The sequence below is a fragment of the Calonectris borealis genome, chromosome 1, assembly GCF_964195595.1.
Source record: "Calonectris borealis chromosome 1, bCalBor7.hap1.2, whole genome shotgun sequence".
NCBI classification, from domain to species: Eukaryota; Metazoa; Chordata; class Aves; order Procellariiformes; family Procellariidae; genus Calonectris; species Calonectris borealis.
The window spans coordinates 54236200-54261276 of NC_134312.1; the positions used below are offsets into that span (position 1 = coordinate 54236200).

The window sequence follows — 25077 nt, forward strand, 5'->3', positions numbered from 1 at the left end:
AGTCTGTTTTTGCCAAGTGCTCTTTGGCGTATTTGTAAAGAGTGGCTTGTCAAAGGTGTAATGCCTAGCTAGCTATCTCCTTGTATTTGAAGAGATGGGGACTGGGCCAGGTGGACCTCTGTAGCTGGCAGCTTCCACTGCTGCCCAGTCAGACCTGGAGCATGATGGTTCTTCTCACTTCAGGTCTCAAACTGGGGGTTGGAAATCAAGATTCACTTGGCTAACTCTACGGCCATTCTTCACTAGTGGCATCACACCTCACAAACATGACTCGGTGTCTGAGAAGGTTGTTGCCATCTTTGTGCCTGGAGATGTTGGATACAGCCTGCGGTTGTTTTGTCTGATGTGTGTAGCCCAGGGAAGACTACAGCTAGCATGAGGTCAGACTCGGACAAAAGGCTCATTAAAGCAGGCAGGAGGTCTAGCCGAATAAAACCGGGCCTGCAGTGTAACATTTCTGGATCACTGGAGACATTTGTGCCTTGAAGGCACAGCATCATCGAGGCTGGAAGGGTCCTCATCTCATCCATCTCGTCCGTCCCTGCCCTGCTCAAAGCAGGGTCAGCCAGGGCAGGTTGCGTAGGGCCACATCCATTTTGGAGAACCTCCAAGCATGGCGACTCCACAACCTCTCTGGTGGCACAAATAAGCCACCAGCCCCACCCCAGGTCCCTGGTGCCTCCAGACCATGGCCCCGGGAGGCCCACCGAGGCGTAGGCAGAGGCCTCCAGGCCCTGCCTGAGCTCTGTCATGGCGTCCCTGTCTCCAGCTCTGTTTCAGCTGTGCCTGTGCCTGGCCACATACCTCGCTGCTCCAGACCCAGCCTGCAGGCTGCCTTCCCGGCCTGCCCTTGGCCTCCTCGTGGCCCTGCTTGGCCATCACTGGGTTGCGTCTGACCCTGCTTGCCACCACTGGGCCTGAACCCCAGCTCGGCCTGGCCTGGCTTCCTGGTGTGCCCTCAGAGCTGCCGCCTCACCAGGCACTTGTTTGTCCCTCTGGGCTCTGAGCTACCCTGCTCCCCTCGGTCGTGGAGGCCGAGGCCAGCAGGGCAGGGCCCAGCCCCTCCCTAATAGCCGTCGCTCACCACCCTCACAAGAGAAAAAGTTGTTCCTGAGGTTGAGGTGGGATTGCCCTTGTTCCAGCTTGTGCCCACTTCTTCATACTTTTCCCCTCAGCAGGCTACAAATCTATCAGGTTCCCGTGGGATCTGCAAAGCTTCCATGGCTACCAGAAGCTCGCCCACCACCTTCTGCCCAGACCACCAGGAGGATTGCTCGACAAAGGCAGGAAGAGTCTGGTAACTGATTATTGGCAGTAGCTCAGTGCTAGCCCCTGATCTGAGCACAATCATGGTTCAAGCCTCCCCAGAGGAAAAGGGCACAGATGCATGCTCCCTCTCGGAGGTGGCTGCAGGAGGGATTTTCATTCAGAGCAAGGGCAGAGAGAGACGTGCTAACTGCCTGCGTAGGAAGAGAGCCTGAATGAGCCTTCAAAAACAACTCTCCTCATCGAAACATGCTAGGTCTGAAGCGCTCCAGTTGCGCAGCAATGCTAAGACACGTACTAGACGACACAGTTTATTAAATACCAAGCTGCAACAGAACACTTGGATGCAGGGTAGTGGCTGCGCAAGGTGGAAGGCAAAGGTTTCCAGGCTTCATTCATCTCCCTGTGAGCACTCTGTTTTCTGGCACTTCCTCTGCTCCAGCATCTTCTCATCACTCACCGTGTTGGAGGTTCAGGTGTGACTGGGGAAGAGCGGGGAAAAAAAAAGGCTACGTGTTAGGTTTACAGCAGGCTGGGCCCACGTAACGCAGACAACTTTTCTTGCAGGTCCTGGTTTTATCTTGCCTGCTGCATGCGTTTTTTCGACTGCATCTCCAGCTGCGGGGAAACGTCACCAATGCGTAGGCGGCAAAACAAAAGGAACTCAAAGAGACAGCTCTAAAGTTACTCACTTCTGTGGAAATCCGTAAGGTGGGGGGCCATTAAGACTACATTCGTCACCTGCTGCCAGAGTATTAAAATGTATTAAAATCTCGATGTATGGTGACCAGCTCTGCTCTTCTCACTCCGGGCCACTGGGACTGCATCCTGGTCGGCAAGGCCATTGACCTCAGCAGCCCTGCTGGGACTCCTGGCTCATGGTTTTTACCCACCATGATAACTACGTCTGTGTTCATCGACATCATCATCGTCTACTGCTACAACAGCAGGAGAAGCGTCAAGAGAAGTCAATCAATTGCAAAATATAGCCAACAGATAATTAGCAACACAGAAAAAAAAGTATAGGAAAAGAACCATACAAGTTCCAGCAGAAAAAAATAGTCACCTCAAATCCACCAATCACCTTTCTTCTTAGTTTACCAACTTCGCTGGCCACCTCAGAACAGCTGCTCTTCATCTCTCTCCGGAAACTGAGCTGGGGCTCTCTCTTTCTCCCCGCATATGCCATCAGCTTTGTCTGAAATCCCTCCAGAAGCATCTTCAACCTGCACAGCAAATTAGTAAGGAAAGCGTGAAGCAAAGTAACAGTTGGCCTTTTTCACGTACTCCTGCGTAAGCAGCACAGCCATGGCTTGGCTTCATCTGGAACGTGTTTGACAGGCCAGGAATTGCTGAGAACAGCCAGCACTCCAGAGCCACACATCACTTGGAGGGCCCAAAGTTTACCTGAACAGGGGAAGAAGAGACTTCTCTCCCAGGAGAACTGCAGGCAGCCTGCATTTGCAAGGCCTTTTGCAGCTTTTTAAAACCATAGCCTCATGCACAGAAGCACCTTGCAAGACTGAATGCGAGGCTTGGATTTGCTCACAAATGGTTATGTACGTGCTTTTACATTAGAGTTCAGTAAAGCTTGACTTCTAGTCAACGTGATATTTCTTTAAAGCACTAAAAAGCCATGCCTGGTACGTTCTTCTTTCAGTGCGATGTTTTTTCCCCGCATTTCATTCAGAAGCGCTTCTGATCGGCGTTTCATCTCGGCCAGCTTCTTGACTTCCTTGCTTTCACTCCCACACTTTCAAAATAGAAAAGACACATCACACACAGAGCACAGGATCCATATGCAGAACGTGCAGACAGTGTTCTCCACAAAGAAGATAATACAGATCTCCCAAGTCCACTCTCCTCTTGCGGCTCTTAACCACAACTCTCTCTCCTGTCCACAGCACGCAGCCTACCCATCAAAGGAATCATACTGATGAACGCAAGCGCCCGCATATTGTCCACCAAGCACATTCATTCCCCTGGTGCTACTGCATTTTGAAGAAACGTGTAGACTTTTCTCCTGAGGGTGCCCTGCCCAAAAACCTGGGGGGTTTCCCACAGCCCACCCGATCTTTTCATAAATTACCTGCCCACAAGAAATTCAAAGACTAAAGCTAGTTATTCCCCAAAGCTGTTCGTATACCTGCCGATGTTGGTGTTCCTTTGCAGCCCGTGTTGTCTGAAAGCCAGTTATCGAGTCCTCCAGGCCATTACGAGCCTACAGCAGCATTAAAAGAAGAAAAAAGAAGTCACTCAGGGACTTGCCCGACTGAAGGTCACACCTCACAGCATTTCTTCTTCTCTTGCCAGCATCAGTACAACACAGTGCCTGCCCCACAATGCCACCCAAGCACACAAAGTACTGCCTATGGAGGTGCCATTCCCTTAGCAGTAGTTGCGGATTTTCATCTTTGGAGGCCTTCTCGTTGCATTATGGACCCACACCTGCTGGCCAAGGAATCCATAGTCACTAAAGCGGGAAAGTGACCAGAGTACAGGCAACTGAAGAATTCCTGGCACAGTCTGATGATGCCAGTCAGGCCTCCAGGACGAAGTGCTCAGCACCACCAGAGCCCAAGGAAAGTCCGCAACCAAAGGTACCAAATCCCTCTACTGCATGACTGTCTGAAGTGCTGCCTGAGGTCTCAACCTCACGACTGGTCTAAAGCAGAAAATACTTAAGCCACTGCATTACTGTCAACTCCTTAACAAAGATGGCATTAAGTAGGACTTGCTATAGTCTCATGGGACAACTCTCGAAGCCAGAAAGCTGGGGAATGGGCCAGCAGGACTTTCAGCGCAGCCTATAGTCAGTAGAACAGAGGAACTGATCTCTCCTAGGCTCTCCAGGAAAACCTCATCTTGAAACTTCCCCACCTGAATACAGAACTAGGCTCTGCAGCTCATGAAAAGGGAAGGCTCTGACTAGCTTACTAAGGTAGAGGCTTGCAGGTCTTTCTGAAGGGCTTCAATGGTCTTGGCTTGTTGCTGGGCTCTGGCTTTCAGCCTAGCCTTTCCAACTTGGAGCCTGAAAAAGAAGTACATGCCTTATCACAGAAGTCCACAAGAGCACAAATCCCAAAAGAATAGTGTGAAAGAACCTCACGCAAACAAAAGCACCTTTGAAAATTGTATATTATTATCTTGCTGGGATGCAAGAAGACAGTCCTGTTGTTTTCACACAATCGCAGAAAGCGAAGCCTTGCTCCACTGCGTTACTTCCTTACCGTTGCATGCGTTCTTCCAGCTCTGGGATAGCCGCAGTTCCAGAAGATGCGACCAGAAGGCCCCACAGGTTCATGGAAGTTGTTAGTTCCCTCTCCTTATTCTTTATGGCGTTCTTCAGGGACTCGGCATAACACTCAGTCCGGATACGCCGTTCTTTCAATTCCTGCAGCTGTCAAACCACAACAAGAATCCCCAGTAGTCAGCTTAGGTTTGACAAAAAGGAGTGAACTGCTTTGACTCTCATGTCGACTCTCACAACCCATGTTACTTCTTCATCTTTTATACTGGCCCCTCTCCTATGTCTACACTGATTTCCTACAGCGTTTCCTAAGCGCTGCCACAACACTCCTCCTCCTCTCTCAAGGACTCTGAACACTCTTTGTAGCCACTTGTTGGCCACTCCAACACGGTTAGAAGCTCCTCCTGCTCCTAAAGTGACTTTGCAACTCTCTAACAATGATGACGTGATGAGGGAATACAAAAAAGCACACCAGTGCAACACTGCAGTATGCCTACTCTTTCTCCATCAGCACACGGTCCGCTTTGCCAAACCCAAGAGACGCAGCAAATACACATGCTCTGTGAAACCTGAGAAGCAGCTTTTTGAAAGGAGTACACACACCCTTCTCCAATTAAGGACAAAGTGATTCACAGTTAGTGACACTGAACCACCCTGGGTTACACAAAACCCCTAAGAAAGGATCAGTTCCCCGCTCTGTTTTGCTACAAAAAAGGCCTGGGCCCCTGCCAAGAGAGAAGAGACAGGCTTTCTCCATACCTTAGCTTTCGACCTGTCCAGTTCCTTCTGCAACTGAAGTTTCTCTTCCTGCAGGTCCCTGCTGCAGCGCTCCTTGGCTTCAAGTGAAGCTTCTGCCAGGGATTTCTTTTTGAGAGCGTCGGCAAGCTCCTGCACCAGCTGCATGACCCATCTCTGAAGAAATGGTGTTCCATGAGCATGGAGAAATCCGTAGGAAGATGACAACGTGAGAGATGCTTTTACTCATGGGATTATGTCATTAGATCGGTCGTCAGGGTGGCCAGCAGGTCGAGGGAGGTGATTCTCCCCTTCTACTCTACTCATGAGACCCCACCTGGAGTACTGCACCCAGCTCTGTGGTCCCCAGCACCAGGAGGACATGGACCTGTTAGAGCAGGTCCAGAGGAGGGCCACAAAAATGACCAGAGGGCTGGACCACCTCTCCCATGAAGAAAGGCTGAGAGAGTTGGGGTTGTTCAGCCTGGGGAAGAGCAGGCTCTGGGGAGACCTTTTTGCAGCCTTTCAATATAGAAAGATGGAGAGAGACTTTTTACCAAGGCCTGTAGTGACAGCACAAGAGGCAAGGGTGTTAAACTAAAAGAGGGTAGATTTAGATTGGACATAAGGAAGAAAGTTTTTGCAACGAGGATGGTGGGACACTGGACCAGGTAGACAAGAGAATTTGTGGATGCCCCAGCCCTGGAAGCGTTCAAAGTCAGGTTGGACGGGGCTTTGAGCGATCTGATCTAGTGGAAGATGTCCCTGCCTACGGCAGGGGGTTGGACTAGATGATCTTTAAAGGACCCTTCCAACCCAAACATTTCTATGGTTCTATGACTCGGTGAATTGAAAGGTAAGAGATTTTGGCTGCTAGCAGCAGGCACCTGCAGGCCTCTTCCTCAGCTGAGCACATCTAAACTATTGGCAGCTCTTCACGAGGCCTCCTCTTTCCTAATACACACAGAAAAGGCTTCAGTATTCTTCTCCTTGGAACACAGGCTGAGAGTCTGCGGACGTGCTTTTTTCCAACCCCCTGTTTTCCCTCTTTATGCAGACCTTCTGCTTCACAACGGGAACAAAATGAGGTCCAAAATACACTTCAGCTCCAGATTCAATAACCTCCTCTCAGCAAAACTCCAAAATTAACTCAGTGGCAAGAACAGCTCTCTGTAAACTGACAGGCTCTATTTACAGATATCTGCATCAGCCTCTAATAGAGTCACCTGTCTGTCGCTTTGACAATCTGCTTGAGTTGAAGCATCCTTCTTTAACAGAAGCTCTTCTCTCCCCAGTGCAGAAACCTAAGCGAGCAAGAACACGGACAGACAGACAGTGGGGAAAGGAATCCCCAGCAACACTGCAGCATCACAATGCATTTCAGCACTGGGGCTACAGAAGTGTGACTTCTACATTACCTCCAGAAGAGAAAGTACCTCATTTTCAGAAGAGGAGTCAAAATCTTCCTCTTGTTCTGCTCCTGCTGCTGTAGGCAAGACACCTACAAAGGAGGGAAGAAGCGCGACGCTGCTGTGAGTGCTCATTTCACTCTGTTTTTCCCCATCCGCTTCACTCCTGGGAAGCTTACAAAGGTAACCGTTAAGTCCATCAGGAAATTACCATTGCTGCGCTCCTCTGCAAGGGGCTGCGCGCACACTCCGTGTCTGCCAGCAGCTGGAAGCCGCACGTCGGCCAACACCTCCATTGGACCTTCCGAATCCGTCTGCGTAATTTAAGACGTGCGTGAGAACTGGCCCAGACTCCTTCTCGACCCGTTTCCACGCACAAAGCTCCCGCTTCAGCCAACACGCCTAACGTGGCGTCAGGTGATGGAAAGAACGAAAAGGGCAAACACAGCCAGCGTGTCAGGCATCTCTGTTGAGCGGGGCTTTCAAAAGGGGCCGAAGTACACCCGCCCAAGATAGGGAGGACCTGGGCAGAAGCTAAGCGTCCAGACTGTAGACCCTACGGGCAACCATTTGACACTGACTGAATCCGGAAGAGAGAGCTGTGTGGTGGAAAACCAGCAATCCTCACAGTGCCAGCCTTCTAGGATTTCAGAGGATTGTAACTAGCGGGAAGCTTTACTGCTTCAATCCTGTTCTAGAAATCCAGCTCAAAGGCCAGCTGCTAGGAGACCCGGCTCATTAGGTTGACCTCACTTTGTCCCAGAGTCCTAACTGAACAGCTTGCCTGCAGCACCGGCATGTCAAGGTCCCAGTTAGAAGCCTGTGGCGGAAGCAGCAGCAGAGGGAAACGAGCCCAAAACCAAGCGAGCCCAGCGGGCCCCCACTGCCTCCTTCAGAGAAGGGGAAGAGTGGCTGGAAAGCCGCAAAGTATTTCATGATGCTATGATTCTACCTCAGAATCAAAAGGGGAGTCATCATCTTCCTCTTGTTCTGCTCCTGTCGCTGCAGGCAAGACACCTACAAAGGAGGGAAGAAGCGCGACGCTGCTGTGAGTGCTCATTTCACTCTGTTTTTCCCCATCCGCTTCACTCCAGGGAAGCTTACAAAGGTAACCGTTTAGTCCGTCAGGAAATTACCATTGCCGCGCTCCTCTGCAAGGGGCTGCGCGCACACTCCGTGTCTGCCTGCAGCTGGAAGCCGCACGTCGGCCAACACCTCCCTTGGACCTTCCGAATCCGTCTGCGTAATTTAAAAGACGTGCGTGAGAACTGGCACAGACTCCTTCTCGACCCGTTCCCACGCACAAAGCTCCCGCTTCAGCCAACACGCCTAAGGTGGTATCAGCCAACGTGCCTAATGGTGGCGGAAGCAGCAGCAGAGGGAAACGAGCCCAAAACCAAGCGAGCCCAGCGGGCCCCCACGGCCTCCTTCAGAGAAGGGGAAGAGTGGCTGGAAAGCTGCAAGTCATTCTATGATTCTACCTCAGAATCAAAAGGGGAGTCATCATCTTCCTCTTGTTCTGCTCCTGCCGCTGTAGGCAAGACACCTACAAAGGAGGGAAGAAGCGCGACGCTGCTGTGAGTGCTCATTTCACTCTGTTTTTCCCCATCCGCTTCACTCCTGGGAAGCTTACAAAGGTAACCGTTAAGTCCATCAGGAAATTACCATTGCCGCGCTCCTCTGCAAGGGACTGCGCGCACACTCCGTGTCTGCCTGCAGCTGGAAGCCGCACGTTGGCCAACACCTCCATTGGACCTTCCGAATCCGTCTGCGTAATTTAAGACGTGCGTGAGAACTGGCCCAGACTCCTTCTCGACCCGTTTCCACGCACAAAGCTCCCGCTTCAGCCAACACGCCTAACGTGGCGTCAGGTGATGGAAAGAACGAAAAGGGCAAACACAGCCAGCGTGTCAGGCATCTCTGTTGAGCGGGGCTTTCAAAAGGGGCCGAAGTACACCCGCCCAAGATAGGGAGGACCTGGGCAGAAGCTAAGCGTCCAGACTGTAGACCCTACGGGCAACCATTTGACACTGACTGAATCCGGAAGAGAGAGCTGTGTGGTGGAAAACCAGCAATCCTCACAGTGCCAGCCTTCTAGGATTTCAGAGGATTGTAACTAGCGGGAAGCTTTACTGCTTCAATCCTGTTCTAGAAATCCAGCTCAAAGGCCAGCTGCTAGGAGACCCGGCTCATTAGGTTGACCTCACTTTGTCCCAGAGTCCTAACTGAACAGCTTGCCTGCAGCACCGGCATGTCAAGGTCCCAGTTAGAAGCCTGTGGCGGAAGCAGCAGCAGAGGGAAACGAGCCCAAAACCAAGCGAGCCTAGCGGGCCCCCACTGCCCCCTTCAGAGAAGGGGAAGAGTGGCTGGAAAGCCGCAAAGTATTTCATGATGCTATGATTCTACCTCAGAATCAAAAGGGGAGTCATCATCTTCCTCTTGTTCTGCTCCTGTCGCTGCAGGCAAGACACCTACAAAGGAGGGAAGAAGCGCGACGCTGCTGAGAGTGCTCATTTCACTCTGTTTTTCCCCATCCGCTTCACTCCAGGGAAGCTTACAAAGGTAACCGTTTAGTCCGTCAGGAAATTACCATTGCCGCGCTCCTCTGCAAGGGGCTGCGCGCACACTCCGTGTCTGCCTGCAGCTGGAAGCCGCACGTCGGCCAACACCTCCCTTGGACCTTCCGAATCCGTCTGCGTAATTTAAAAGACGTGCGTGAGAACTGGCACAGACTCCTTCTCGACCCGTTCCCACGCACAAAGCTCCCGCTTCAGCCAACACGCCTAAGGTGGTATCAGCCAACGTGCCTAATGGTGGCGGAAGCAGCAGCAGAGGGAAACGAGCCCAAAACCAAGCGAGCCCAGCGGGCCCCCACGGCCTCCTTCAGAGAAGGGGAAGAGTGGCTGGAAAGCTGCAAGTCATTCTATGATTCTACCTCAGAATCAAAAGGGGAGTCATCATCTTCCTCTTGTTCTGCTCCTGCCGCTGTAGGCAAGACACCTACAAAGGAGGGAAGAAGCGCGACGCTGCTGTGAGTGCTCATTTCACTCTGTTTTTCCCCATCCGCTTCACTCCTGGGAAGCTTACAAAGGTAACCGTTTAGTCCGTCAGGAAATTACCATTGCCGCGCTCCTCTGCAAGGGACTGCGCGCACACTCCGTGTCTGCCTGCAGCTGGAAGCCGCACGTTGGCCAACACCTCCATTGGACCTTCCGAATCCGTCTGCGTAATTTAAGACGTGCGTGAGAACTGGCCCAGACTCCTTCTCGACCCGTTTCCACGCACAAAGCTCCCGCTTCAGCCAACACGCCTAACGTGGCGTCAGGTGATGGAAAGAACGAAAAGGGCAAACACAGCCAGCGTGTCAGGCATCTCTGTTGAGCGGGGCTTTCAAAAGGGGCCGAAGTACACCCGCCCAAGATAGGGAGGACCTGGGCAGAAGCTAAGCGTCCAGACTGTAGACCCTACGGGCAACCATTTGACACTGACTGAATCCGGAAGAGAGAGCTGTGTGGTGGAAAACCAGCAATCCTCACAGTGCCAGCCTTCTAGGATTTCAGAGGATTGTAACTAGCGGGAAGCTTTACTGCTTCAATCCTGTTCTAGAAATCCAGCTCAAAGGCCAGCTGCTAGGAGACCCGGCTCATTAGGTTGACCTCACTTTGTCCCAGTCCTAACTGAACAGCTTGCCTGCAGCACCGGCATGTCAAGGTCCCAGTTAGAAGCCTGTGGCGGAAGCAGCAGCAGAGGGAAACGAGCCCAAAACCAAGCGAGCCCAGCGGGCCCCCACTGCCTCCTTCAGAGAAGGGGAAGAGTGGCTGGAAAGCCGCAAATTATTTCATGATGCTATGATTCTACCTCAGAATCAAAAGGGGAGTCATCATCTTCCTCTTGTTCTGCTCCTGTCGCTGCAGGCAAGACACCTACAAAGGAGGGAAGAAGCGCGACGCTGCTGAGAGTGCTCATTTCACTCTGTTTTTCCCCATCCGCTTCACTCCAGGGAAGCTTACAAAGGTAACCATAAAGTCCATCAGGAAATTACCATTGCCGCGCTCCTCTGCAAGGGGCTGCGCGCACACTCCGTGTCTGCCTGCAGCTGGAAGCCGCACGTCGGCCAACACCTCCCTTGGACCTTCCGAATCCGTCTGCGTAATTTAAAAGACGTGCGTGAGAACTGGCACAGACTCCTTCTCGACCCGTTCCCACGCACAAAGCTCCCGCTTCAGCCAACACGCCTAAGGTGGTATCAGCCAACGTGCGTAACGGTGGCAGAAGCAGCAGCAGAGGGAAACGAGCCCAAAACCAAGCGAGCCCAGCGGGCCCCCACGGCCTCCTTCAGAGAAGGGGAAGAGTGGCTGGAAAGCTGCAAGTCATTCTATGATTCTACCTCAGAATCAAAAGGGGAGTCATCATCTTCCTCTTGTTCTGCTCCTGCCGCTGTAGGCAAGACACCTACAAAGGAGGGAAGAAGCGCGACGCTGCTGTGAGTGCTCATTTCACTCTGTTTTTCCCCATCTGCTTCACTCCAGGGAAGCTTACAAAGGTAACCGTTTAGTCCGTCAGGAAATTACCATTGCCGCGCTCCTCTGCAAGGGGCTGCGCGCACACTCCGTGTCTGCCTGCAGCTGGAAGCCGCACGTCGGCCAACACTTCCCTCGGACCTTCCGAATCCGTCTGCGTAATTTAAAAGACGTGCGTGAGAACTGGCACAGACTCCTTCTTGACCCGTTTCAGCACTGGGGCCACAGAAACGTGACTTCTGCATTACCTCCAGAAGAGAAAGTACTTCATTCTCAGAAGAGGAGTCAAAATGGTCCTCTTGTTCTGCTCCTGCTGCTGGCAAGACACCTACAAAGGAGGTAAGAAGCACGATGCTGCTGTGAGTGCTTATTTCACTCTGCCTTTCCCTATCCCTCAAGCCCTGCGTCCAAACGACAATCTATCGTTCTCCTACAGGCCACAGTGATTTGTCATCGTCACCTCCTCCATGGTGCAGGATCCTAACTGCTCCGGTCAGTGCAGGCGCGCCCAAGGGAGAGTCAGCAGCTGTGCCAGAGGGAGAGCTGGCAAGTACTGCTGAGCCTTCCGCAGAACATTCTTCTGTCCTTCCAAGGGCCATGTATTGCTCCAGTTCGTTTTTAATACTGTATACAGAAAAGAAGGAAATGCAGTTGCTAAAAATACCCACACACTTGCATCCACTCTCTACTGGAAGAGCAAGAGCCATTCATAAGCCAACCTACCCATATTCATAGCCAGCTGGTAAAGGGTAACACACACACACACTCTCACAACTTACTGCACTACTAGAGTAGTCGAGACTGAAATACTCACTACAGGCATATTCACGCTACAGGTGCCTCTTCTTGTCTTTGGAGTAACTCACTCCTGCTGGCTACAGTCTCATGTGATAAACCCCCTGTCCATTTCGAGGGCCAGCGAGATTAACAAGCCTCCTGGCAGACTGACATCTAACTATAAGGCTTCTACCTCAGTGGGATGCTATACTAATGCTGCAGCAACTCCTCATGTCAAGCCAGGGTAACGTCTCCTCAAAGCCAGTCCTGACTTTGAAGGGCTTCAGAAATTCCCATGGTTAGTCTGAGGACCTGAGATTTTAGAGAGCTCCTAAGAGGGGTATCAAGAGGCCAACAAAGATTGTGGTTGCATTGCAAGCTCTGCAAGGGTTAACTACGTTGTATGGGTGTTATCTTCTAACCACCCTGGCAGAGGGTCAGCTGGGGCTCCGGAGAGAGACCACTTTCAGGTTTGCTTCGTAAGCAGAACTAAAAACAAAACAAAAAACCCCAAACAAACAAGAAAAGAAAATATTTAAAACGTGCTCCAGACCAAGGCTGCTATGCAAAATGGTGCATTAGTGCACCATTGATACTCTGCCAGAAGCCTGGAGGGAAGGAATGAACATCTTGTTTTGCTAGAGCAATCCTCAAGCATGCTTTATTCCTAAAGGGTTTTTTACTCCACAGTTTACCCAGGCACCCTTCTCTCCTGCTTCCCATTGATACAGGCTGACAGAAGGGGCAGGGGGAGAAGAAACCAAGTCAAGATCCAGGGTCAAGAGGTCAGGGGCAGTTGTTTATGGCTAGGTATAATGCAGTTTATTCACCCATCACTAGGCTGCCATCACTAGGGAAGAGGGCTATTTCCTTCAGCCTAGCTGTTAAGCACACATAGCCACCTTAGTGAAGGAACGGCCAGGGGTGCAAAGCTACCCATGAGAGGAGGAAAACCGCTGAAGACTTTAACTCAGGGGATATCAGTTAGATCCCCTCTGAAACAAAAGGCAGGTAGTTGCTAGTCAGTTGAGTTGAGTGCAGCTTGGCAGCACAAAGGGGAATTGTCAGAGAGAACTGTGGGGGGAAGTTTTCCTCAACTTCCAAATCCACTCTTGACACAGAAAGAGATGCATCAGAAGATGACACTGAGCCCAGCTTCAACAAAGGTCTCAATGCCTCATTAAACCCCGGTGATGTTATCAAAAAGGGCCGCACATCAGCACAGACATTCTGACAATGCAACTGCTCTGAGAACGTAAAACACTTACGCAGCATATGTACTGAAACTGGCATAATGCATAGCTGTGTGGCCACAGCCATCTTCTTGAGAAACGTTAGCTCCATGCCGAAGAAGTCGTCGTATTAGATTCAAATCCCCCATAACAGCAGCAAGCATAAAAGGGGTCCTAAAGCATCCAAGAGATGATGGGAAATACATCAGCTTCTGCAGACATTGCATTGCCATTACTTCAGTCCCTCTTTGCTCCCCAGACAATTTATTTCCCCTCTCCATTACAGGCAGAGTGAAAGCACAGCCAAACCTGTGGAAGCGTTGGAGAATTCAGGTTGGCAGGACCTCAGGAGGTCTCCAGGCCAACCACCTGCCACCACAGGCGAGGTGTCTGTGTGTGTCTGTGTGTGTGTGTGTGGCACCACAGCCAATGCTTTCTTACGGTCTTCTGTGCGGAAATCGTCCCGAGGTAAGAAAGCAGCCGAGCGCAGGTCTGTTTTCACAAGTCACACAGAAGGAGCTCCTCCCGGGCAGCTCCTGGTTCTTTTTCAAAGCTCATTCCTCTGCCTCCCATCAATCCAACTTGAACAATGCTAAGGAGTCCCATGCGCACTTTTGACAAACCCTTCACCTTTTATGATTATCTTGAGCATGCACGTTAGCTCCTTTTTGAAGAAGGAACTCGACCATCTCTTCACAGCGCTCCATGATCGCAACAGCAAGCGGAGTGTATCCCAACTGCAAGGAGAAATCATCTCCCTTACAATAACACAGAAAAGTCAAGCAAGTTTTGGGAAGAGGAGCCTTACCCAAAGTCCAAGCTTACCTTGTTCTTAGCCTCAATGTCAGCATTGTGCTCAAGTAGCAGCTCCACTAGAGATTTGCTAGGAATGAGGGCAGCCAGGTGAAGGGCAGTGTTGCCGCCACTGCCCTTGAGGTCAGGGTTGGCACCGTGCTTCAGCAGAATAGCCGCACAGTCTTTGTGCTGGCGCTCTACTGCCTGGAAACAAGAAACAAAGGAGGAATAACTTCCAACATCTACGTCTCTGTCAGAACTCCCGCATCTTCCCAACCCGGGAAAGTACAAGCGTCTTCAAAGATTAGGCAACATATGCCCTTTCCCCCCTGACTATAACATGCCTGTTTCTACGCAGGCCTACGTAAAGAATCATGCCATCACTGTGTATCACTCAGTGCATAATCGGTAAGCCCAATGTACAAGAGCATAACTTATTCCACGCACCTTCATCAGCGGCGATTTATTAAAATTGTCACGAGGGTTTAGCTGGCACTTCTTTTCTGCTAGAAATCGAACGACATCTGCATGGCCATTCACACAAGCAAGATGCAGAGGCGTCCTAGAAATTAAATATATTCAGTTAACGCAGACAGACAGCCGAAGATATCGTTTCAGGCTGTGGTACCGGCTGCACACGGCCACAAGCCTCAACTGGCAAAAAACAAGCTGAAAGCAAGCTTTCTTGTTCCAGAGCTGGTGGCAGCAGTTGCACACGCAAAGCCTGGGGCTGGCTAGGAAAAGTCCCCAACACGCCGAGGGGTCTGGAGGCATTTCCTCAGCTATGTCAATGAACCTGCGCAAACAGACTCCTATGCCCGGGCACCGGTCCCTGCCTCCAGCAGGACTGCCCAGCCACCCAGCACAGCGAAGGAGACGGCGTCTTGGCGGCCTGGAGTCTATGGAGGCTATGTAAGTCTACGGAGGCTGCGTAAGCCCCTGGGTCTTCCCCCGATCAGTCCCGTGCCAGGCACGTCCCAGAGACAGAGGGGATGGGATTTCCAACAGCAACGGGAAGGCTGTGCCGTGTCTTTCTGTGAATCCACGCCTGCTCAAGCAAGCCGCTCAGTCTGGCAACAGGAAAGGAGCCGTCTCTGCTTGGACAAAGGCCTGCTGAGCTCCACAGAAGATTCACTACAGGGACCAGGCTGGCAGGGCAGGGCAGGACAGAGCGGAGCATCCGCCGCCTCCTGTCCCGGCTCGGGCAAGCCTCCGGCAAGGCCAGCGCTGTGGAGCCGGCCCTGCTGCGAGTGCGCCTGCGACCGTGCTGGGCTTTGCCGGCTCTTCCAGCCAGGGCGGGTGGAGGCTTTGCTACGGGCACTGCCCGCCCCTTACTGCTTATTCGCGTCCCGCCTGTTGATGCGGAGTCTCTTCCACCACCAGCGCCGCTGCAGCCGGGCCAGGTCACCGTTGGCCGCCGCGCTGTGCAGCCCGCCCCGGCCGTTCTCCTGGAGCTCGGAGGCCGGGGCGGCGCAGGGCGCGGAAGCGCTGCCGGACGGCGGCCGCTCCCGCACCCTCCTGAGGAGTCCGACGAGTCTCTGCATGCTGCGGCGGGGACCAGGGCACGCCCGCCCCGGGGTCAGCAGCCGCAGGAGGCGCCCGGCGGGCTCTGCCGAGCCCCGGGCGGGGAGGGGGAAGGGAAGAAGAGGGGGAGAGGGCGAGAAAAGTCGAGAGCGAGCCCCGAGCGGCGACCGCGGCTCGCAGCCCCCGACGCTCCCAGCCAGAGACACGCTGCCGCTCCAGCCGTAGGCGGCGACAGCACTGAGCGCCGATCCCTGCCGGGGGCCGCCTAAGGGCGGCAGCGGCGAGCGCGCTCGGCGCGTCACAGGGGGCGCGACGGTGCCGTCACAGGGGGCCCGACGACGCCGGTCCGGGACGAGCGGGTTCTGCCCCCGCCGTCAGGGCGCCCCCGGGGCGGGGCCGGGCCGGGCCAGGAAGGGAAGCGCCTTTGGAAATGCGGCGTTCGCGCCGCTGCTGCTCAAGGACCCTGCGTGCCGCCCTGCTGGAACGCGGAGGGAGGCGTCCCGCCGTGCCTCGGGCGAGGCTTCGGAGCAAAACACGGCAGCGGCGGCCGCGGACGGGGCTGTGACGAACCGCTGGACGCGCAGCCAAGCTTCGTCCTGTCCCCCGCCTCTCCGCCGGGAGGAGCCGTGTCCGCGCGGGCACCAACCGCTGAATCGGCGGGGGAAGCCCTGGGCTTCCCGCTCGGGGGGGCGGCTCCCGGGGCCGCCCCGCCCCGCCCCGCCCGCGGTGCTGCCGCGCGGGGGATGGCGGCAGGTGCGCGGCGGCGGCTTCTCCCGGCCTGGATGGGGGCGGTGGGGGACGAGCGGGCGGCGGCGGCGCCCCCCCGCAAGGCCGGGCGGCGGCAGGCGGCGGCAGGGCCCAGGTAGCGCCGGCGGGGCGAGGGGGGGCGGCGGGCGGGCGGGCGAGGCCGGGCCGGGCCGGGCCCTGCGTACGCTGAGCGTCTCCCCGTGCGGTGCCCAGGGCGGCGGCGGCGGTGGTGTACTGCATGGACGAGGCGGAGCTGGTGGACGTGGCCCTGGCGGTCCTGGCCGAGGTGAGCCCGGACCCCCGGGGCCGTACCCGAGCGCGGGCGGGCGGGCGGGCGGGCGGGCGGGAGGGCTCCGGGGCACGGGCAGGGAGCGCTGCCGCCCCCTGCCGCCCCGTCCCTGGCGGCCCCTCTCCGGGAGGAGGGTGTGGGGGCGCTGCCGAGCGCCGCCCGGGTCTCCCAGTCCCCCCCTCCCCGGAGGCTGCAGGGGCCGACGCAGCTGCCTTTGCCCCCCCGGGCGACCCGCCGGGCGCTGCGGGACAAAACCAGCCTCCTCGGCGGAGCCGGGGACTGGCGAGGGGTGTCCCGCGGGGACGGTGGGCTGCCCCCCTTGCCCCTTGGGGTGCTCCCGGGGTGAAGTCGCGCACAGCCGGGTGTGGTTGTTTTCCCTTTGGTCAGAATCTGCAGTGCGAGGAATGTGAGGAGGAGGCCCGGTCTGGGAGCGAAGAGGAGCAGGAGCTCCAGCCAACGCCAGAGGAGGCTCCTGGCAGCACAGCCAGCACGGGGGCGGGCAGCGAGCGCAGTCCGGCTCTTCTATCCCCTCCTGACACTGGTGCTGGTGCCGACGCAGAGAGGACAGGCTGGGAGTACTCTGAGGACGATGTACTGAAATACGTCAGGGAGATCTTTTTCAGCTAACGTTGCCTCCTCCTGCGGGTCCCCCGGAGCAAAGGGGACAGTGGGGAGGGTGTCTCCTCCCACAGCACTAAGGATGGAGGGAGGATGGCCTGGAGTGGGCTGTGCATCGGCCGTGTTGGTGGGCCATGGAGCTGGTAGGAGGCCCATGAAGGCCATGGGGGAAAAGGAGGGGGCACTCGCTTCTCCTGGCGTGTGCTGGGTTCAGTGGGATTTGGCTCCAGATTAGGTTGTGTTCATTTCTGTTTGGCATCTGGGGGCATGGACAGATTAAGGAGGACATTTGGGTTTCTGTGAGTGTCCCTTTGGTGGGTCAGTATTGGGACTGGAGGGGAGCAGGGAGTTGCTGGCCCTGGAAGGCCTTTGGTGGCTCTGCAGAGCTGGATAGTCACAGTTCAGCCTTGGGGCTCCCTTGTCCTTGCGGTCCCTCTGTGACAGCCTGGCAGGCTGTCCCCATTGGACCTGACACTGAATTTGCCTCGAGGCCCAGTCAGGCCTCCCGTAGCTGAGGAAGACATGGGTGGGAGCAGATTGTCAGGGGCAGGGACCATACGGAGGGGGCTGACCCCAGGGCAGTGTGCATGGGGGTTTAGGAAGGGATAAGGATGGCTCAGCATCCTCTTCCAGGTCTGAAGGGAGGATGAACAAACCACATGAGGCCGGGGCAGGTGCGAGAGCCTTTATTGAAATGAAGAATCATCAGCCACATCAGCCACATCCCCACCAAGACTGCAGCAGGAGAGAAAGCGGACCCTCACGTCCCCGAAGGGGATGGCGGGGAAAGCAGGCGCTGCTTTGTGCAAGGTTACAGACGTGGCGTGGAGCGGTGCTGTGCGCTGCCACGGCGGAGAGACCCCATCCAGTGCTCTGGCTACGATGGCCCAACTGGGGCACTGCACCCCGGCCTTTGGCAGCCCTGACCCTGCTCCCCAAGCACACCCTTGCACCGGGTGTGTGTTGATCTGAGCTAGCTTTGCGATGAGCTGCCCTCGCACAGAACCAGTGTTCCTGGAGTCTCAGAGGCTGCTGGAGCGCTGGGCTCAGCCCCATAATATCCGTGGGGACAAACCTCGGGACAAGCACCGGAATCCTCTGCTTCCTCATGGAAATCCTCCTCATTAGGGCTGTGGTCAGTGTTCAGCAAGTTGTTAGGCTGCCCCTCCGGGTGCTCTGCAGCTGCTGGGGCTGGATGTGGGCCACTGCACCCTAACGAACTAAAGCAGAGTCACTCCAGGTGGTATTCCAGCAGGTGAAGTACAGGTGCTCCTGCTGAAGAGAGTATTTCCATTGCACCTCGGGGGCTGCCACTGCGGTGATGGCAGCGTGAAGCCACAGCTCAAGTCACAATTGCCTCGAAGGCATCCCTGGGTAGTGCAGGAGGTGGAGGTGGAGCAGAGTCTCTTTGGGCAACTCCAAGGAAGGAAGCCTGTTTGCTTCTCTGCCTGCCTATACTGAGGCTAGGTATGGCCAGAGGGCTGTGTCCACTGTGTGCTGCTTCTGACCGGTCCCCTTCATTGTCCTCTGAGTCAGGGCTAGGAATGCTGTCTCTTTGATGCTGTGCCCCACGCCGAGGGGTGTGTTGCACGCTGCTGTTCCTGGGAAGCTTCTACACTGTGCTGAGGGTGTTGGTGTCTGCTGCCTGTTTGCTGCAGGAGCGCTGCACACAGCCATGTGCCAGAGCATGGCTGGACATAGGCCTTTGGAGTAAGGATCAAATTCCTTCCAGTGACTAAAGCTGTAATGGGATTATTTTAAATCAGGTTATCAATAGCTCTTGCATCTTCTTCGCTGCCAAATCTCAAGGGGCAGGGCCTCCTCAGTAAAAGGGCTTTGACACGGGTGTGTGTGCTTGGCCCAGCTGAGGTACATAGTGGCAGTGAGGATCTGGAGCAGTAGCAGAGCCTGAGCCCCAAGCAGTGCCAGGAAGCCCCCAGTGAAATCAGAGGGGTGAATCCACTGCGAGGTTTGGAAAAGAAATGTACCCAGGCCTCCAGACAGGATTATTGTTTTGATGACGAGTATCATGAGGATCACCTTCCAGCCCTCTTTCTCCTCTGTGCACTTCACGTGTGCAACAAAAATGGGGTAGAAGATGCTGAAGACCAGGCAGGCATACACACAAACCCTGGCTAGCACCACTCCTGGTAGGCTGATGCCCATCACCTGCAGATGCTTGTACTCCAGACACTGCAGCTCCCCAGCTGTCTCGTTCCACAGGCAGAAGTTGTAAAAGCCAATGCGTTTGTCAGGGAGGTCGACCAGGTTCCCGGCTTCCCACAGCAGCGCGTAGAGCATCAAGACCAAGGCCCCGGCAGCCTCGAGGAGGGTCAGTGCATAGAGCAGGTGCCCGGTGCACCTCTGTTGCAGCAGACCCATTCTGGTGCCCGCATGCTCTCTTGATACCACGGTAAAGCCTGCTGTGGGGACGCCTGCTGCAAAACATGAAGGGAGGACCCCTTTGTTGTTGCGTGTTATGGCACCCTTCCCGAGATGTGCTCTGAGCCTGTGTCACTGAGGTCTTGGGACTCCCCTTGTAAGTAGAGCAGGAGCGTCTCAGTCCTGCCTCTGACTGTGCTGCGTGTGTGTGTTACCGGGTGGAGGGGGGTGCGTTTTTGGTAACAGCAAAGGTGGCTTAATGATGTTCCGTGCATGGACCAGCACTGGGAGGACAGGGCATGAGACGAGCATGGCTCCCTTAGCCCTGCACATGCCGTTTGCACCATGGTCTCATGTTGGACAAAACAGGCGCTTGTCAGCAAACTGCAGTGCTGGGAGGGGAGCAAAACACTGCTGACTGGTAAGGAGGGGAATAAGAGCTATCCTGGGAAAATGCTTTTCTTTCAGTTCTGGTCAGACAAGGATGCCCCTTGTGATCTTTGGACGACTGAGTAAAATGCAGGCATGACAGGATCTGAAGTGCAGGACTCCCCCTGCCTCCCCGCCCCCTCCCCCATAGCTCTGGGACACCCAATGCCATTGATGCCACTCATTTGCAGCACCCACATGCCCCTGAGAGCATGCCAGTACATTTCTGGGCACAGCAGGGTTGATCGCCTGCAGCCCTGCTCCCCACTGAGGCTGGCAGACACGGTGCTCTTCTGTTCCGGTTGCCTGAAGACCGATGCCCCACATGGACAGGCAGTTGTCCACCACAAAGAGGCACACCGGACCCACCGGCAGCCACTCGCCCTCCTCTGGGGCTTGGGGAGATGGGTGTACAGAGACAGACCTGCAATTGCTGTCTTCCTTGTTCCTCTCTCAGACTGCCTGGCAAAGCCGACTCCCTGCTTCTCTCCCAGAAAGGTGGACTGTCTTCAGTAGCCTCTTGCAGGCTTCTGCTTTGTGCTGAAAAAACAGGGACGTGGCATCAGGAAGGGGTATCACTGGCTGCAGAGCCACGCGGCATCGCAGCGCTGGCCACCCGGGTCTGCAGAGGCACAAACACAGGACAAGGAGCTCAGAGACCCTGGCTTCAAGCTCAGCCTCCGGCTTGAGGCTGTGCAAATAACCCTTTCCTGCCTTTGCCAAGCATTATCTCCTGTGAATCATTTACCACCTTCCCTCAAGAAGTTCACAACGTCGGTCCTGCTGTCTCCCCCTCCGTTGCCCAGTTGTGTATTGCCCCGATGTCCTGGATGGCCCAGGCCATCACCTCACAGCCGCTTGTGGATTTGGTACAGCCTCTGAGTTTTTAGAGTGCCAGGAGAGACCCCACTCAATCTGTACCCGGTGCCTGGCTGCAGTGCTGGTGACTAGAGACCCTTCAGCATCCCCCTCCCACTCTCTGTCTCCCTGGATACTTGGGAGTGGGGCACCTCTGTTTAATGTGCACAGGGATGAAGCTTCTTTGTCCCAAACTTCTCCTCCTCCACACGGTCATAGCCAGGAGGAGCACGCACACAGCATGGAAGGGGGTCACAGCATCCAGACACCAACCTGTCCCCTTCCCCTGGTCAATACCTCACTACTTCTTGTAGCTTCCCTTGGAGGTCGTCTTCACAGCAGGCTTCTGGAGAGACTGGAAGATCACATGGAGAATGCCCATTGTTCTGGATCTACAATGAAGACACAAATGACCAGGAAGATGTCTGTGCTTGGGCCCAGAGGATGCTGCAGAATGAGACCTCACGCACATTTAATTTCACCAGGGTTTGTCTTGCCCCTGGTATTGCCTCTTGGTTTGTCTGTCGTTACACGTGCTCTCCTGCAGCCAGGCGTTGCTGTTCTTCCTCTCCCTGTCCCACAATGGCTCACGCCTGCCCACTGTTCTCCCTGCCATCCTGCCTCGCAGCCCTCAGAGGGAGAGCAAACTGCACTTGGAGGGGGCCCTGGGTTAGCTGACCAGCTCCCCAGGGGACTCAGAGCTGGGACCAGTACAGCCCAGCCGGCTCCTGGCCCTGCCCACCCACCAACCCTTGCTGTCATATTTCTTTAGACCGGTTTCCTAAGGAAGGCAGGCTTGTAGAAACACGGGCTTTTTGTTCAATCATCTCACGTTACCTTTTGTTTACCCCTTCTACCTCCATAAAATATAAAAGCAGTTAAAAATTGTCCTAGTTGCACATGTTTACTGGAGAGGGGACAGAGAATTAAATTCCTAGCAGGTTCGTGGAAATATGTGGCAGGGGTGGCAGGGGTGGAGGAGAGCTACCTCAGAGACCCTGTGCTCCTATGTGATCTCTGCATGTATGAGGGCCCAGGGAAATCCCGTGGTATCTCTGCCCTCTCCTCTGCTTTGAGGCTCATGTCTATAAGGACCTATTTTCTTTTCCCAGTGATGGCCCTCTGTTCACTCTGCCAAATTGCAGGCAGATTTGCCCCTCAGCTCCTGCTGCCTCCCCAGCCCAGCCCAGCAGGTAAATCCCTGTCCCCAGGTGTGACTGTGACGGGGACAGAAACACGCCTGGTGCGGGTGCCCTGTGCCAGCTGGGGCAGAGAGCGCGCGGCTGGCCTGGAGGCGACGGACGGTTTGGCGACGAAAGCCGAGACCTGGCACTCCGCCACCAGCGCAGCCGCAGACACGGCATTCGTGAGCTCTGCAGCTCGGCCCCGAGGCCGGTTTGGAGGCAGCCTGGCTGAGAAGCAGGGGATAAACAGGAAGGAGCTGTCACCCGGTGTCCAGCTGGGGCTTTTCCCAGACATCTGCAGCCCCTCCGCCTCTAAGGAGGCGCCTGTGCCTTTGGACGGGAGAGTCTGTGGCTCTACCTCAAAGGTGCAAGTAAGAGGAACCCAAGCACGGCACAGCGAGCCCCAGCCTGGCTTCAGCCTCCTTGTTTTTGGGCAGGCATCGCTGGAAGCACTGGACTTCACCATGGGAGAGCTTTGTGTCTCGGTCTCCCGGGCAGAGAGCGGCTCCATGTGCATGGGTCAGGAGCTCCCTGGGGTGTCTGTGTGCGAGATGGGGCTCGTAGGGACCCTCTGTGCTGCCGGGACTGCACGGCCCTTCCCTCTGTTGGCTCGTAGGCAGGTGAGCACCTTCCCAGGCCGGGGCTGTGCCTTCCCCCCAGCGAGCTGCTGGCCGAGTGCCTGGGCAAAGGCAGTGGGATGGGGAGGCCAAGGCACGCAGCTCCGGTGCAGGATCTGGCCTCTGTGCAGGGACGAACATCTCCGTGGACCCGCCAGACCCCGCTGCAGTGAACAAGCTGAATGCAAAGGGGCAAGGGAATGGGCATTTTCTCTTGCACTGAAGAGCCCTCCAGAAGACTTGGCTTTCCTACATCACCCCTCCCTGGCTGCTGGGGGCAGTAACGCCATGCAAGAGCAGTGGGAAAGGAAGGCAGCTTTGGACTTGGCACCTTTCCTTCAAGCCACCTGCTCCCCCCCAGGATCTCTTTTTCCCCCTCAGGCTGCAGGGAAACCACAGGTGAAGAAAGGCCACTGACAAGCTAAGGATTGCTGGCAAACAGAAACCAGCCAGTGGGACACAGACCAAACTGCGGAGGAACTGCCCCAGAAGTGTCCCGCAGCTAGGGAAGGACCTGCTCCCTCCCAGACATTTGCACCCTGCAGCACCACTTCTTCTCCTGGCATGGCACTCTTCTCCCCCCGATGCCAGCAGCATTAAAAAGGTGGGGGACCCAGTGGAGGATACTTACGGGCTGCCCATCTGGCTGGGTGGGGGGCTGAAACACGCTGGAGAGGGCTGAGGTGCTGCCCTGGCGGTCTGAGCTGGTCTGTGGCTGCTGCTAGGTTGCGTGCTGGCTGGGCTCTGACACCACAGCCCCTGTTGTGTTACAGGCAGCTGTCCCTGCTTTCTGTTTCAGTTTTGAGGGCCATGGGAGCCTGGTGCACGCTCCTCCCTGATACTGCGTCATCGACATATGAGCAAGAAAACAAGCCGAGCCCAGCCACCGCCGTCCAAGCTGCGGGCAGGTTTGCACTTTCTTCTCCTGGCTGTGCTAACCAACGTGAATAACTGACCAGGCTAAGCTCACCCAGGAAAGTTGTGCTACCAGAGTGGCTTGTGTGTCCGTGGGGGCTGAGACGAGTTTGTTTTGCTTGGACACTTCTGTGGAGGTGACTGACTGTCCCAGTGCCGACCCCAGTACCGCAGCACTGTCGGAGTTCACTGACCACTTTGCCCTTCTTGCACTTTGAATGCTGCTCCCCTCCCTCTGCTTCCCAGACCCGGCTTCGCCCGAGCTCCCCCTCGCCCGCAGACACAGTGCCTACGCGGGCACAGCGCAGGAGAAGCGCAAGCTGCCTGCTGCGACAGGAAACCTGTGAAACCTCAAGCGATGTAAGGGGCAAAACTCTCCTTCCTTTAGTCCTCCTGGCCAGTTCCAGAACCATTTGTCCTGTCCTATAAGCAGCCTTGGTAGTGGGTCTGTTAGAGGGATGCGTGTCGGGGGGTGATACGTGTGGGACACCTAGCCATGAAGCTGTTCACAGAGTCCCACCTAGTAATTCTACATCTAAGCATGGTCTGGAAACTTGCGGGTGGTACATAAGTTGTGAGCCTGTAATATTGGCACTCACATCCAAGAGCACAAGGGAGGTGCAAGGAAATAGGGGAGGAAGCCTGAAGAGAAACTCAATGGATAGAGCCATCAGGCAGGTGGTGGTGGGGAGGTGCCTTCCTATCTGGCCTGTGTGCATGGGATAATCTTAGCATTGAGAAGGACAAGGATCTGGATCGAGGTGGTTCAGATCACAGATGGCTTAGGCAGGGGTTATGGTGGGAGAAATCAGGGGCGGGGGCGGAAGGCTTGCAGCAAATACAGCCTAGCAGGCTGTAGCTGCTGAGCTGAATGGCGGGGACGCAGAAGGAAGCCCTGGGGCTGAATATGGCCATCATCTACCATTGGGGCTGCTGGCTGGGAAATTGAGGTATGAGCAGAGACCACCGAGGCGAGACCTGTGTTTCAGTAAGGAAACATGCATTGGCAGGAGACATGTTTGTGCTCTCAAGAGGAGGGGTCACACAGTTTTGCCTCACGCCACTCACTTTTCTGTCATTCAGGAAGGAAAAGGGTGTGTGATTTGGGTCTGGTGATCAGGCAGCTCCATAGCTGACCTCAGCACCACAGGGGAGGTTGCTGTTTTGCTGCCACAGGCAGGAGGCACAAGCAGCTCCTTCGCAACCATCCTCACTTTGCATTGGGGTCCTGTTTGCTGGGGCAATCAGGATGACTGCCACAGTGGGTCTGCTCCATCATGCCACATCACTTCTCCCTCGAGCCACTGTCCTCCTAGATAGGTGTCTGATTCCCTTCCCATCCCCTACGCCTCAGCCTTCACGAGTGTGACAGATGCCACACGTCCTGGCTTTAGCCTTTGCACACACCTCCTCCTCTCTGGCCTTCTCTGCCCTGCTCAGAGCAATAAATCCACCATTTAGGAACGTTACTTTTGGAGCGTGGCATCTTCCTGGCGAGAGCTGGTTGCCTGATTGTGCACCTATGGCAGA

General features: G+C 55.3%; 3 protein-coding genes across 4 annotated transcripts; 1 reads left to right on the plus strand and 2 right to left on the minus strand.

The window, feature by feature from the left end:
* Nucleotides 1-1561: 1561 nt before the first annotated feature.
* Nucleotides 1562-15853, minus strand: LOC142083109 (uncharacterized). Its single transcript, XM_075152261.1, has 30 exons — nucleotides 15320-15853; nucleotides 14432-14546; nucleotides 14015-14188; nucleotides 13820-13926; nucleotides 13226-13363; nucleotides 11641-11804; nucleotides 11429-11508; nucleotides 11232-11334; nucleotides 11048-11112; nucleotides 10703-10805; nucleotides 10519-10583; nucleotides 9780-9882; nucleotides 9596-9660; nucleotides 9251-9353; nucleotides 9067-9131; nucleotides 8326-8428; nucleotides 8142-8206; nucleotides 7797-7899; nucleotides 7613-7677; nucleotides 6872-6974; nucleotides 6688-6752; nucleotides 6478-6555; nucleotides 5276-5428; nucleotides 4497-4666; nucleotides 4204-4297; nucleotides 3413-3487; nucleotides 2907-3019; nucleotides 2351-2492; nucleotides 1959-2010; nucleotides 1562-1748 (listed from the first exon to the last, which is right to left on the minus strand). The coding sequence occupies exons 1-30, from the start codon at nucleotides 15526-15528 to the stop codon at nucleotides 1723-1725; spliced, it is 3066 nt and encodes a 1021-aa protein (XP_075008362.1). The 5' UTR covers nucleotides 15529-15853; the 3' UTR covers nucleotides 1562-1722.
* A 369-nt stretch (nucleotides 15854-16222) lies between these two features.
* Nucleotides 16223-17460, plus strand: CYREN (cell cycle regulator of NHEJ). 2 transcript variants are annotated; one of them, XM_075152363.1, is made up of 3 exons: nucleotides 16223-16370; nucleotides 16469-16541; nucleotides 16903-17460. In XM_075152363.1, the coding sequence occupies exons 1-3, from the start codon at nucleotides 16252-16254 to the stop codon at nucleotides 17140-17142; spliced, it is 432 nt and encodes a 143-aa protein (XP_075008464.1). In that variant the 5' UTR covers nucleotides 16223-16251; the 3' UTR covers nucleotides 17143-17460. The 2 variants fall into 2 exon arrangements, with proteins under 2 accessions (XP_075008464.1, XP_075008472.1); XM_075152371.1 differs by having other exon boundaries at nucleotides 16237-16370; nucleotides 16932-17460.
* Nucleotides 17461-17832: 372 nt separating this feature from the next.
* TMEM140 (transmembrane protein 140) lies at nucleotides 17833-21447 on the minus strand. Its single transcript, XM_075140621.1, is given in 5 exon segments — nucleotides 17833-19600; nucleotides 20398-20512; nucleotides 20514-20595; nucleotides 21129-21223; nucleotides 21433-21447. Coding segments are annotated over 5 exon segments (975 nt in total). The 3' UTR covers nucleotides 17833-18932.
* Nucleotides 21448-25077: the final 3630 nt, after the last annotated feature.

What these genes read in the sequence shown, in the direction of transcription:
- LOC142083109 (XM_075152261.1), bottom strand. Translation starts at nt 15,528, where the DNA reads ATGCAGAGACTCGTCGGACTCCTCAGGAGGGTGCGGGAGCGGCCGCCG. An exon ending in AGGCGGGACGCGAATAAGCA is followed by an intron (nt 14,547 to 15,319) that starts GTAAGGGGCGGG and finishes TTTAATTTCTAG; the next exon opens with GACGCCTCTGCATCTTGCTT. An exon ending in ATTGTCAAAGCGACAGACAG is followed by an intron (nt 5,429 to 6,477) that starts GTGACTCTATTA and finishes CCATTTCTTCAG; the next exon opens with AGATGGGTCATGCAGCTGGT.
- CYREN (XM_075152363.1), top strand. Translation starts at nt 16,252, where the DNA reads ATGGCGGCAGGTGCGCGGCGGCGGCTTCTCCCGGCCTGGATGGGGGCG. An exon ending in CAGGCGGCGGCAGGGCCCAG is followed by an intron (nt 16,371 to 16,468) that starts GTAGCGCCGGCG and finishes TGCGGTGCCCAG; the next exon opens with GGCGGCGGCGGCGGTGGTGT. An exon ending in CCCTGGCGGTCCTGGCCGAG is followed by an intron (nt 16,542 to 16,902) that starts GTGAGCCCGGAC and finishes AGTCGCGCACAG; the next exon opens with CCGGGTGTGGTTGTTTTCCC.